Source organism: Channa argus, chromosome 15 (assembly GCF_033026475.1).
Source record: "Channa argus isolate prfri chromosome 15, Channa argus male v1.0, whole genome shotgun sequence".
In the NCBI taxonomy this organism is placed as follows: Eukaryota; Metazoa; Chordata; class Actinopteri; order Anabantiformes; family Channidae; genus Channa; species Channa argus.
In genome coordinates this window covers 5,954,495-5,967,781 of record NC_090211.1, presented here as the reverse complement: position 1 = coordinate 5,967,781, position 13,287 = coordinate 5,954,495, and the positions used below count along the sequence as shown (strand labels likewise).

The window sequence follows — 13,287 nt, the reverse complement described above, 5'->3', positions numbered from 1 at the left end:
TGAGAGCCATGATCATTTATTTGGAGTCATGCTTCTGGCCACCTGAAGGTAGGAAATCCAATATTCACTCTCTTTAATTGTGTCGCTGGTCTCTCCCAACTTGAATACATCATTTGCTATAAATAAGACACGCGTGTTAACCAGAAAACAGCTACTGTGTGCAGAATTGCTCAGTGTCTTTTCAATGAAAACAATATTTGCATAATTAAATGGAAAATGACATAAAAAGTCAAATAATGAATGACAGATTATAACTGAAGCACATGTTACTCGTTCTAAAGTTTTAGTTTAGACCTCAAGGAGGCTTACAAAAAGGTTTGATGAATGTAAAAAGAAATGTTGTTTATAAGCCCATTAGCATTAGTGTTCTTACTTCCTATCTGTGGAAATATGAGCTTTTAATGTCAGATTTGAAAGCAGCATTGATGCAGTAACTGGCACTTCCAGAAGACAGAGGAGCAGGAAGCAGATGGTGGTGTTTCTCTTGTTTGGTGGAGGGGATACAATGAGCTTGTCAGATCTCTTGGCTGCCTACAGTTTTATATGTTGAGGCTGATAAAAATAGTTAAGCCATTCAACCTGAGCTGAAAGTAATGTTTTTTTTTTTAATATAACCAGGACAAAGGTCCTGAAAGTCAATGATAATGGCCTACTGAGCACACAACGAGGGGAAGAAGGGCTAAATTAATCACTAAATAGATCAATTAATGCAGTGATAACATTTGAAATTGTTTATTTATTATTATATTATATTATATATTATATATATTATTCTTATTATTATTGGAGAAAATAAGATTCTCTACTTTGTTACAACCTCACTGCGTGATTCATGGATGCTGTATTTATGCATAAATCTCTTCCCTGCAGCATCACAGACGCTGGGCATGAAAAAGTTCCACAGAACACTCAACGCTGACCTCTTCTTTCTCTGCACTGCCACTGGAGCACTTCATTGCAGAAGCTTTCACTAAACAAATTCAAAAACAGATGAGCAATATTTTTGTCTCTGTTATATAATAACTAAAATCCAGAGGAAGTTGTGATGTGGCTATTTGGCAAACAGGCATACCTACAGGGCCGAGAGTAATTCAAACACAAGCAGTAAAAATGCAAAAAAAACCAAAACAAATTAAGTCACAGGAACAGTTTGCAAATCGAAAGGAGCAGCGGTGTGATTTACTTTGTGTGCTGACCAGTTACTTTGTTCATTTTCAGCCTCAGAGATCATACTGATTGTCATGGGTACCAGATTTTCCATTACACTGACGCCTCATCTATCATGACTGTTGTTTATCTGCCCCTCACATTCAAGAGAAAATTGGACCATTTATCTGCAGGAAGCCTGTCCGGGTAACTTACTTGTCCTTTATGACTGCTTAGAGAGGTAGGAATAAAATATTAATATTAATTACCTTCACGACACAGCATGTAATAAATCCATCTCAGGGATCTGAGGCCATTGTGGGGATGTGGGAATGTTGAACTTGGCAGGGTGTGCTGCCATATTGCATCCTTAAATGTTTGAATACAGCAGAGAACAGAGCTGCGAGCAGCATACAAAAGAACAGATTAGTAGAGTGAATTGGGACATTCTTTCCTCACTCAGGATTCATAAGTATGCACTTATGTGAGGGTTGTTTTTCCAGATTAAAGTTGATTTTATTAAGCATTTTATTGTTCTTATTTAGCTGTGTTGCTGTTTTTTTTTCTATACTGAATAACAGTCAGTCAAAGAACAAATGGCCCATGAGAGACAGAAAAAAATGGTTTGGCAGTTGAACAGACAACTGAAATGCTCACACTGTCTCTCTAACATCCATTTCTGAGCAACGAATGAGACTGTAGGATGCTTTGCCACTGTTGCTAAGCGACAAATTACTTTTGCTGTAAAGACCCCCCTCCCACCCTCCTCCCCCCTCCCTCCACAAATCACACACCTTTTCATAACAAAGCAATCTCACACTTCCTCTCTACTGCTTCTTCTTTCCTCATCCATACCTTGTCTTCTGCACTGACCAATCAAAATTCCCCGCCTGAGTCCCACCATCAAAGCCAGATAACACTTAGTAACAAGACGCTGTTCCCCGAGTGCCTTCGCTGAACACACACAGCATAGCAACAAGTCAAACTGACTGAATGTTTGATAAGATGGAGAACATAACAGTCTGAAACAGATTAATTTATCCACACTCTTAATAAAGGTGAAAACAAGGTTACTGAGCGGAAGCTTAATTCTGATCTGTGTGTAAAGCCTCAATGTCCAGCAAGTGTCCGTTTTGCCGACGGTCATGGATGTGTGCATCTCCATGACAACTATGGAGGGGTTGTGTAATGTGAGGTGCATCAAGGCAAAGATAAAACACCTTTGTGGACTTACGTCATCCATCCACAGATTCAGTCATAATCACTTGTGTTTTTTTCATTTGCTGGAACAGAAATAACATGTTTCTGCTTAGTTTTTTCAGGGATCAAAATTTCTGTGCGCATAATAAATTGTCTTAAAACACAGAAACACACACACACACGCATGCGCAAACACACACACACTACTCTCATGCCTCAGCTCTACATGAAGATCCACATCACTATGAGCGGTGAAACCCTTTAAAACGACGAGGAAGTGCAACAAACGAGGAAGAAAATCATCTCTTTTTTCAAGCCATATGTCTTCCCTGAATATCTGAATGGCTCACCCACCACCCTGCACCCACCACGTCTCTCTTATGCCAGTGTTTTCCATTTCAACACCCATTAATCAGTGCTATTGCTTTTGTCACCATGGAAACTGGACTTGCTGCATCTCTTGCAAGCTCTGGTGGGGTTTGTCACAATAGCCAGACTGACGGCTCCCGTGGCTGCAGCAGGTCAGCGAGCCCACCGAGCGCAAAAGCAGCCCCTTGCGAAACACAAAAAACACCTCTGTCTCCCTTCATCATCACCACTACACGTTTGCCTCACCCCTCCTTTTCCAACAGTCATCATTATGGACTAAGAGATTATATAACCACAGCTACTGTCTGGCCAACTTGAAACAAAGATCCTGTATATCTGACTGAATGTATCCTGGTGAAAAACACATTTAATCTCTCCTCAGCACAGACTGACACCAAGGAGTTGGCAGCCTAAATTCTTCTAACAGCAGAAGAATGCTCTAAATGCTGTTAGATGACACAAAGCACTGCTATGTGACCTGCACTGCCCTGTAAATTACATATTGAGCCCTTTGAGGAAGAAAAAAGGGGAATACAGCACCACACTGAGAAAAAACTGGATGACACAAAGACTACAAAGATACCACTTCTTTATCTGGCAGACAGAACATTGTGCAATTCCAAAAATACCATCAGTCTGCAGGCTACTTTTCTAATTACTTAAATAACATTTAGGCATCTGAAGAGCATACAATTTGATAGTCATCAAATTAATATCATAGACTGAGACCAGTCAATGTGAGGTTAATAAGTTCAACACTCCTGTGCAGCTTTTTCTTGAGTCAAACTAATGTGGTTTCCAATATGCAGGGAAGCCCATTATACCCCACGAGGACCCATAATGAATTACAGACAATCTCAACAGACAGAAGACAGACAAAAGCAGATGAGGTCTGAACTTATTTTGAGCTTTGCACACAATCAGAGGATGGAAGTGAAGGGACAGTAGCAGATGGAAGGTGATGCAAAAGAGAAACAAAAGGTAGATTAAGTTTCTGGGTACTCACAGTGATCTTGGTCTCCTTGATCTCCTTGATCTGCCTCTTGGCCGGTGAAACCGAGCCGGGCGGCTGTGGGGCGAGACAGGAGGGATCGTCAAAACTCTCCTCAGTATCAAAGCTGGCTTCCATCATCATCCCTCTCACCTCCTCCTGCTTCTCTATTCTGGGAAAGCCTCACTCTATCTCTCTCCTCACTCTCTTTCTCTCTCTCTGTCTCTCTCTCTGTCTCTCTCTCTTTCCCTCCACGCACAGAGTCTGCCTCCAGTCACACAAGCTACAGAGTGAGTGGAGAGTAGTCGCGTTGCAGGAAGGTAGTGTTGGAAGGGGTGAGGAGGAGGAGGAGGAGGGGTGGTAGGGAAGCGTGACGAAGTCTACCCTCTGGTTAAGCTGTTGTCACACGAGATTTAAGGTTGAAGGCTGTGAGGAGATGGATGCTGCCTGTGAGGGACTGTGGTCCCCATCATGTTTCCCAGTTTCGCTCACCCTCCACCACATCACCTCCACCCATCACCCAAAGGTGACCACACAGAGAGAGAAAGACAGACCGCTTCACTGAGCCAGCTCATTAACGGAGATGCTTCAGCGTAAAGGCAAAGATGTGAAGGGGAAAAAGGCATAAAGAACCAAAAAGACAGAGGGAATCAGAGGGGGAGGAGAAGGAGAGGGAGGGAGATTTATTTACATGATCCTCGCCGCTGCTCGCTCCCCAGAGAGCCTGATAGCGAGGGGCAGGGAAAAGCAATATTGGAGGATGTGGCAGTGGAGGCTGGTTTGATGGGAATGGTTTGATGATGATCTTTAAGAGCCTAATTACGATCGCAGGGGAAGCTGGGGAGGTGGAGAGGAGAGAACAGGAGGGAAACCAGTCAGCCAATGAGATGCAGCCTCTGTGTGTTTATGTGTTAGAATAAATGTGGGAAGGGGTTAACAAGGTGTGCCAAGGAGACAAATGCAGGTACTGTACGTTAAGGAAAACTAACATATTTATATTTAATCAGATACTGTTGGTTACTGTTATGAATGCAAGATGGCTGCAGCTATATCATTATCATCTTTCTCATGAAAGCGTTTCACCCGAGTCATTAAACACCAGCTGTGTGCAGAATGAGGCAGCTACAATGGCACACGTGATCACTCACACCTTTTCAAAACATCCAATTTCGCTGGTCTGACAGCACCACCACAGCTAGAGCAAACCCACGATCCACTCATATTCTCACCTTTGCTGTGCAGAACATGGCGGCGGGCAGCTCTGACCGCCACAGTCCAAGTTTTTGTGATCCGTAACTCCAGCACTCCCAGCGCGTGAGCTTTGACTGTCTTGGCTGGCCTCCTTTTCCAAAGCTGACAAACTCTGACACATGGAGTCCAAATCTCAGCTTTCCATATGGCCCAACTGTCCATCTACACTCTCCTGTGTGATCATGACACGGTATGCCCTCATCTGACTCGCAATTAGTCACGTGGGTTGGCAAGTGATCGATGTTGGCTTGGGTTCATTGGAGCTACAGGCACGGCCCTGCCTTCAGTGAACAGTGCATGGCAGCTTTATTTCATGGAAGTACAGTGTCAATTTGTGAATTTTGTGGCTTTGATGTTTTTGCATGGCAGTAGATTTGGATATGGACAGAAGGGACATGTCCCTACCAATACTAAAGTGTTGCCAAACCTAATCAAATGGTTCAGATTAATTTTATTTTCCCTGCAGTTGAAAAACTGCATATTTTGCCATTTAATTTGAAAGACCAATATGTTGATTGACAAATTGACAAGCCAACACTTTTGTTTTAGCACCTCCATCTCACGAACTTCATACCTCAGTCTTCACGCCTGATAGCAATGTCTAAAACCCTGTGTGCAGACAGAGCTGACTGTACAGCTACATAGTTGCTTTTAGCACAGGCCATACCTGTTTGTTTGTGGTAGGTTTCCTCAGAGCAACATCAGCGGTTGCTGCCTGTCTGGTCTTTTTGCTGCTTTGGCCACCAGTGTCTGAGGACAAACAGATAATAAGTCACACATTGTTGATGGAAGCGACAGCTGCATTCTTACCTGTGGAATAACCTGATAATAATGAGCAGATGAGGAGCAAGCAATCAAAACTAAACTTGGCTAATACAGAAAAGGTCCAATTCTACTGGGGTTTTAATATGTGACATCCTGTTATTGGGGTGTCAAGAATGGTTTGTCTCCTTCGAGTAGACAGATTCTTATTTGTCTCCTCTATCTCTAAAACCTTCATGGACACTATGAGTAATTAGTTTAGTTCCTCTTGGTATTGAATATTTTTCTTATTACATATAATGTGGAGTGTACTCCCTCTTCCCAGATCCATACGAATGTCATTAATGAACGTGGAACAGCTCTGTGATCAGTCACGGCTTTATTGGTTCATCCTGGCCTGTAATTTATGAGCTGTCCAATAACCACATATCAGATTACTGCAGCTGAAGGTGAGTCTCGTGAGATTGTGACCCCCGGAGGCCACATATCAAAGCTCTGTACACTGGTTGTTGCAGGACCAGGTCACCTGCAGTAAACAGAGGTAACTCCAAAAACAGAAACGGAAAATAGCGGCTTAAATAAACCTAGCAACTTCGTGGAGCTCTTTTAATGACTGGTAGAACTTTACAGCTAAACATACTTTATGTTTATGCTGTCACTCCACGTAAACATGCTTCTTGTACGTAAGTGTGTGTACTAAAGGTAGGCAAAATTCCCCCCAGGGAACACAAAGAAAACTAAACGGAGCAAACCCTCTAGCCTTAAGAGAAGCAGAGTGTAATTCTTTGTATCAGCAGAAAAAGGGCTACAGCTAGTGATGATTTTTGCAACAGATTAAAGCTACAAAATGGCACCTTTGGGAATCAAGCTACACTTTGACCAGCCCTTCAGGTATTAGTGGTAATAGAAAATGCTACAAAAAGCACCAATCAAGCAGAAATAATGACTAATTTGTCTCATTTTCAACTCTATCCACATGCCTAAAGTTGTGACGATTTATTCAAATCTTTGTCTGAAGTGAATGTTGTTAGCTTTTATTCTTCTTCTTTGAGAATCTCTTTTGTTGCCCATTTTTGCCGGTGTTGTGTTAAATTCTGTCCATTGAGATGTGTTTTCGTTTAGGTCCATGACACATGAAGCTGACAGCGACAATGACCAACTGCTGCATTATTACTTGTCTGGGCTGACAAGTAGCATTTGAACACACCACAAAGACATAGAATAGAGATTCTAATAATTAATTCAACTAATCCCTTGTAAATTCTGAACAACCTTGCCATTTAAAACATTATAAAAACATTGCAACATTCATCACAATGTTTCAAAAAAGGAAATCAGACAAAAGGTGCCCCAAATCCTAGAAGAACTGGTTAATTTAAAGGGAAACACATCTTGATGTGAAGCCAGAAAGCCTGCACATTAGCATTGTCTCATACCTTGATAAGAGGTGAGCAGACTGAATTGTGTTGATTGACAACAATGAGCTCCCAACCCTGACATTAGCTTTCTCTGATTGGTTAGAAGGGCAAGCCTCAGGAGGGGTCTCAGGAACCTTTTACAACCAGAAGTTTTGGAGCATTTTTTCTACTTAAAAAATCTTCACACTGTAGCTTAAACTGATTATTCATTACTGTTAAATCCTAAACCACAATGAAACTCAGCCACTATCAGTATGGTTGGAAATACAGCTGTGCTATGCTTGTAGTGAATAATTTGACTTGTTCCACTAGAATGGAGCAGAGATGAGAAGCAGGCCAAAGCATACTGTTCCACTCTGAGTCTATTTTCTCCCAGCTTATAGCCCAACTCCACTGACTGTGTACAGAGTTGTGAGCCCTGTCAAAACACAGTGCACTGCAGTACAGTGGCTGAACAAATCTAGTTATACAGTACTGCAGCTGCCATGCCACAGATGTTCCTCTTTGTCTATGTAGCAGGCAAAGAAAAGTTGTCAAACTGCACAGAAATATCTTAATAATACTCTTTGTCAGCTCGTAGCACAGCCCTTCAGCAGGCAACAGAAATGCTACCAAAGAAACTACCCCCGTTTCCAGTAACACTCACTGCTGTTCCAAATTGCATTTAGATGAATTATGATGTAACAAACATGTTAAAATGCCAAAAAACCCTAGCACATAAAATTCGACCCATTCTAATGGCTAAATTTCACGGGGGGGTAAATGAGAATGAATTTGTTTATGTGATGTGGATTGACCGTTTAAGGTTTGAACATGAAAATGTTTTTACTTCAGCAGAATATAAAAACAACATACAGCTCCCTTCCTGCTTTTTGCAAACAAAAAGAATATAGAAGCATTTATTTTGCCAAAGATGACTGCAGTACAATCATTGTAATAACAGCAGTTTTATCTCATGTACTCCTTCGGATGCTGCATTAAAATTTCTTCCTCTCTGGCCCCGTCGGTCAAATCCCCTATTTCCTGTCAAGAGGTTGAACAGCAGCAGCCCAGATCTAAACCTGGCCTCCATTAAACTTTTCTCTCACTAAGGAGGATCACACATGTCTGCTTGAATGTTGACAAACTCCCCTGCAGCTGACTGTCTCCCCGCTCGCTCTTCCTCTAACTGTGTTTAGGCCACATGCCAGCAGAAAGAAGAAAACCATCTGCTATCTACTAAGATGTCGTTAGTGAGGATGCTGGCAGCGATGAAAGCGAATAAGCCACTCATTAAGAAAATATTGGATTTCCTACAGTGGCACTAACTACGGTTCAAGATGATGTAGGGCAAAGCAGAAACATCTAGTACATGGGATTTGTCAAAACAAAAGGTTGCAAAACCTGTTGTAAAAATGTTACTACACCTCCTGCAAAAACAGTGATTACTTGTGAAACTGTATTGTGTCATACTGAGCTCAAGGAAGCCTTAGTATAATAAGCAGATTGCTGCTGCTGATGATGAATGATTGCCAAAAGGCCTAATCTCTCTGTCTGGAAAAATTTTGAAACATTAATTCATGACCTGTAGCATCAAATGGAAACAATCTATTTGGAAAGCTTACAATTTAGCCAGTGAATAAACAAATTATAGTTATTAGCTCTTTATCTGCAGCAATTTACGATTACTCTACATCATTCTTAACCTTTAAAATCTTTTTTTCCTGTAATTTTCACCTGCATTTCAGTGTTTTCGCTTGTCTTTTGCCTTGTCTGTTGCTGCTGTGTTTTCGATCTGTAGCACTTTTTTAGAAACTGTGTCAAAAAAGGGACATTGGAGAAGATACTGTAAAGACTCAGTTTTACCATATGGTGAGGTGTTTTGTCGTGCCAACGGTCCCTGTGGGGCCTCAGCTGACAACAAGGGACGTCGCCATGTTTTTTCTGGAACGATACAAACAACAGGAAGGAGGACAGCGGACAAACACAATGTGGTACATTTTCACAGAACATAAGTTTCTTCACAGCAAAATCTGACGTTTGTTTTTCTTTTATCTGCACTTTGCATAAAAGTTGTACCATGCCCACCCAAACTAGAAACTTTTGTATATTTAATACATCTACATACAGTAAACCCTTAAGAGTCACCTGTTAATGTGGATATTACACACAACAACAGTACATTATTTGCATTGCTGCTTTATACACCAATGAGCAACATCATTTAAACCACTGACAGGTGACCTGAATACTATTAATTATCTCATCAGAAAGGTGCTTGTCAGTGAGTGGGATATAATAGGCAGCAAGAGGACAGTCACTTCTTGAAGATGATGTGCTGGATCAACAAAGCACAAGACTTTTCCTTAGGAGACAAGAGTCCAGTGTGAAAGAACAGCTTCGTTGTAACAAGTCATGTAACGTGACTTATGTGAAGAATCAGTCAGATGAAGCAAAATTATGATATTTTAACATGTAATCATTGGCATTTACTATTTAATGCTTACCTTACTTTACCTCAACCGGATGTCTTTGTGCCTAACTATAACTATGTTATGTTCGCACAGTTTTATTCTTGCATTTTTGAGTGTTTAAAGAAGGTTTAAAAAAGTTTGAAACTGGCCACCATTTTGGTGCCACTGTAAGCAAAGCCCAAGGTGGCTGCTGCAAAAAAGCAGTGTAATATGTGGAGACAATGTTTTAACAAAGCTTCTGTAGTCCGAAGATTGAATCATGTCAACTGGGCTTCTTGTCCACAATGTTCAGGAATGGTTTGCGTCGAGTCCATGTCTTAAAGGGTTAGAGTTGTTTTGGTGCCATTAGGGTACCATATCTCATCATATGGTTTTATTCTGATGGCCAATTGGTGTAAAGTGACTTTGAAGTAAAGGTTGAAACATTTTCAAACAATTTTTAGCCTTTCAAGAAGGGGGGCACAAGCCATTGTCTTCTTGTGCCAGTCCTAAGTCTGGATAAATGCAGAGGGTTGTGTCAGGAAGGAGATCAGACGTTAAACACATGCCAAAATAAACATGGGAATCATGACTTCCACACTGCATCTGACTTCCATATCACATTGGTCCAGGCTGGGGTTAACAACGACCGCCACTGGTGTTGACCTAGAGGGTACCGGTGGAAATTTTACTCTTCTGCATGTTCTAATGCACTTAAATCTAAAAAAAAAAATACAATAAAATCCGTACTGCTCTTTCTTGCACTTGCATCTTGTGAACTGTGAACACTTTTCTGATAGGACTTTGCTTTGATGTTTTCTCCTTGACTTAGATTTTTTGGTGCCTTGTACCTCACTTGTAAGTCGCTTTGGATAAAAGCGTGTGCTAAATGACAAAATGTAAATGTAAAATGTAAATGACTACTGTTGGTCAAAGAAGTAGAGGAAGATGGTGTGTTCTTGGGCAGAGAGAGAAGACGAAAGCCACAAGTGTAGGAGTGACAGTGGGGACTTTATAATGTTGAGACTATGACAGGGAAGGCTAGAGAGTTGATTGACAGAAGGAAGGTGTACTGTGTGTCCAGGAGACCAGGAGGAAAGGTAGCAAGGTTCGAAGCTTAGGAGCAGGTTGTTTTACCATGGCTCAGATAGGAAGAGAAATGGAGGAGTTACCCTAAAAGAAGAGTTTGTGAGGAACAATCTAGAGGTGAAAATACAGGCTGACCAGTCAGAAGCTGGAAATTCAAGGTGTGATGTTCAGTGTTATTAGTGGTTGTGCCCCACAGGTAGGATGTGAGTTGGAAGAGAAGGGGGAAATTTTGGAGTGGGTTAGATGAAGTGATGCAGAAAATCCCCAGAGGTGAGAGAGTGAAGTTCCAAGTCCTGTCCAGGATAATTTAAAAAATACACCCATATACCCAACTTTGAAATTTTACATATTTATATTTACTAGAACAAGATTACAGGAAATTGCACAATGACCAAGTCTGACCATTTTCATTTTTCAAGAGAGATGTATTTTGTTTGTGTAATGAACGTATGCAACATGGACTTTTATTGTGACTTTTCTTATTTCCTTCATGCCAGCCCCTGTTTTAGCACAGTTAACCACAGATCATTCCACTTAGTAGAGCGGCAAGTCCTTTACGCTGTAATAGCTGTGGATGAAGTGTAATCAACCTGTTTCTTTAAACAGAATACAAGTGAGCATGTATCAGAAGGAATGCAGAAAATCAGGATTCATTGAAAATACGTTAGTAGTAACTGCACTTAACTAATAGTATTAGTAAACATACAGCTATAGTGTGTGTAATCTTGTGCATGAGAAAAACAGTAAGTGTTAGCTGTATAACTTCAAAAACAAATTATTCAGCTACATGACATGTTTCATTACCATGAACAAACACACTATTTTAATTAAATCCCATCCTGCTGCTTCACATACCCATCACATCATCCAATGTACAAACTTAGGGTGTGGCTGAGGTTGTAGCCATCACAGTACGAAGGACGACGTCAGAGGATATAACGTGGCCCCATAGACAACTTTCCTCAGTCTGAAGGAGCTACTTGGAATAAATAGTAAAATGTCTCCAATTAACATCAAACAAGTCCAGTTGACATTATTTAACGTCCAGATATCCACACCTGGATAAAAAAAAAAACGTGACTGAGATACTGTATTTGTGATCTGTTTAATAATAATTTCCATCTTCGATAAGCACCAGTGGGCTTGGAATCGAGTGCTAAAGACAGACTTTCTAAGTCAAAATGTATGTTACTCCTGCTTGCAAAATACCAAAACTGAACAACTTGAAATTAAAAAAAAATATTACAACGCACAAAATACCAAAATGTAATCAGATCATCTACTTTAGTCTATGTGGAGTATTTGTAGTATGAGCATGAAATTTCTATTATATAATGTTCTTGACTCATTGTTTTCAAATGAGAGTCACAGAAGCCATGTACACAAGCTGCTGCTGTCAGACTCATTTCAAAATCTTGAATACCAGTATACTGAAAAACTAAAGAGAGAACAGACATTTGTATAAAATTAGTGTTTGTAGAAAAAAACATTGTAAAGCAGGCAGGTACACTATAAGGAGTCTGTACTGTACATCGTCACTCACAGCAATATACTTATGTAAAATCATTACTATGGTAAATATTATAACAAGCATTATAATACACAATCACTGTTTTTAAGCCCTAGCTCCTGTTAAGAATGTGTTCTCATCATTCTTAACACTGCTGTTATATTTGTAACTCAAAGGGCTCAAGTAAAAAGATTTCAACTCATCCTCATTTTTGCACCTCCTCCCTTAAATGATGCAGACTGACGACAACGAGAGGCTTTTTTAATGCGCATTGTAACTCAGTGTGGCATCTCTATCACAACACACACACACACACACACAGTCTCAGTGGAAGCTTTTTGAAGTGCCATATGAAACAACAAACTGTAACACAACAAAAAAGTGGCTGCAGTAGCATATGGCTTCTGAATGTAAAAATAGATTTTTTTTTCTGCTCTGTGTGTGAGTCTGTGTGTGTGTGTGTGTGTGTGTGCACTGTGAGTCAAAGTGCAATCACTGCCAGAGCTGTTGTTGATGCAGCCAGTCTGTCCTGTGGGAGCCAGTCCTATCCCCTGGATTTCTTCCCAAATGAGGTGTTAAACTCACACACACACACATATATGCATATAGTCAGAGGCAGATGTTTTCAAAAGGTCATCTGCCTCTGTATGAATGTAACTCCTCAGTCTCTTGTTAGGTAAAAGCAAATTAGAGCAGAAGACAAACAACTGTAACATCCCTCCACCTCTGAATCCACAGAGCTCAGTGCTGACATACTGGCTCTGCCCCTCGGTCTGAAGTGCCACACGTTTAAGATAATCAGATTAAAGTGGATCGAATCTGCAGGCCTGTCTCCACATGAATGGAGTGCTGAAACCAGATGATGGGGAGGAATGATAATGAGGCTTAAAGTTCAGTGTTAAGGCTTAGATCACTGAAAGCCATGACATCTAAAATAACCAAACAAATGACAAATTTTCTGTTTAACCTTGTTTCATAAAAATAACTGTATATGCAACCAAGCTGAAAAGACATTTTCTTCTAGCAAATCTTTAATATGTTAATAAGCAACTTTTTTGAGAAAAAATAAGTCAATCATTAATAAATCTCTTTAGTGTGAAATTAAATTTCATATACTTA

At 40.5% G+C, this 13,287-nt stretch overlaps 1 protein-coding gene across 5 annotated transcripts in view; it reads right to left on the bottom strand.

Moving 5' to 3' along the window:
* gas7a (growth arrest-specific 7a) overlaps positions 1–13,287 on the bottom strand; it is a 37,420-nt gene that overhangs the window by 15,780 nt on the left and 8,353 nt on the right. For 3 of the 5 annotated variants that reach the window (XM_067477751.1, XM_067477752.1, XM_067477750.1), the window contains exons 3-5: positions 8,983–9,060; positions 5,625–5,707; positions 3,722–3,784 (exon numbers count right to left, since the gene is read on the bottom strand). In XM_067477751.1, coding sequence (XP_067333852.1) covers positions 3,722–3,784; positions 5,625–5,707; positions 8,983–9,060 — 224 coding nt within the window. Of the gene's footprint in view, positions 1–3,721; positions 4,304–4,397; positions 4,544–4,935; positions 5,160–5,624; positions 5,708–8,982; positions 9,061–13,287 lie in introns of those variants that run through there. The other 2 variants (XM_067477749.1, XM_067477753.1) reach the window with 2 other exon arrangements.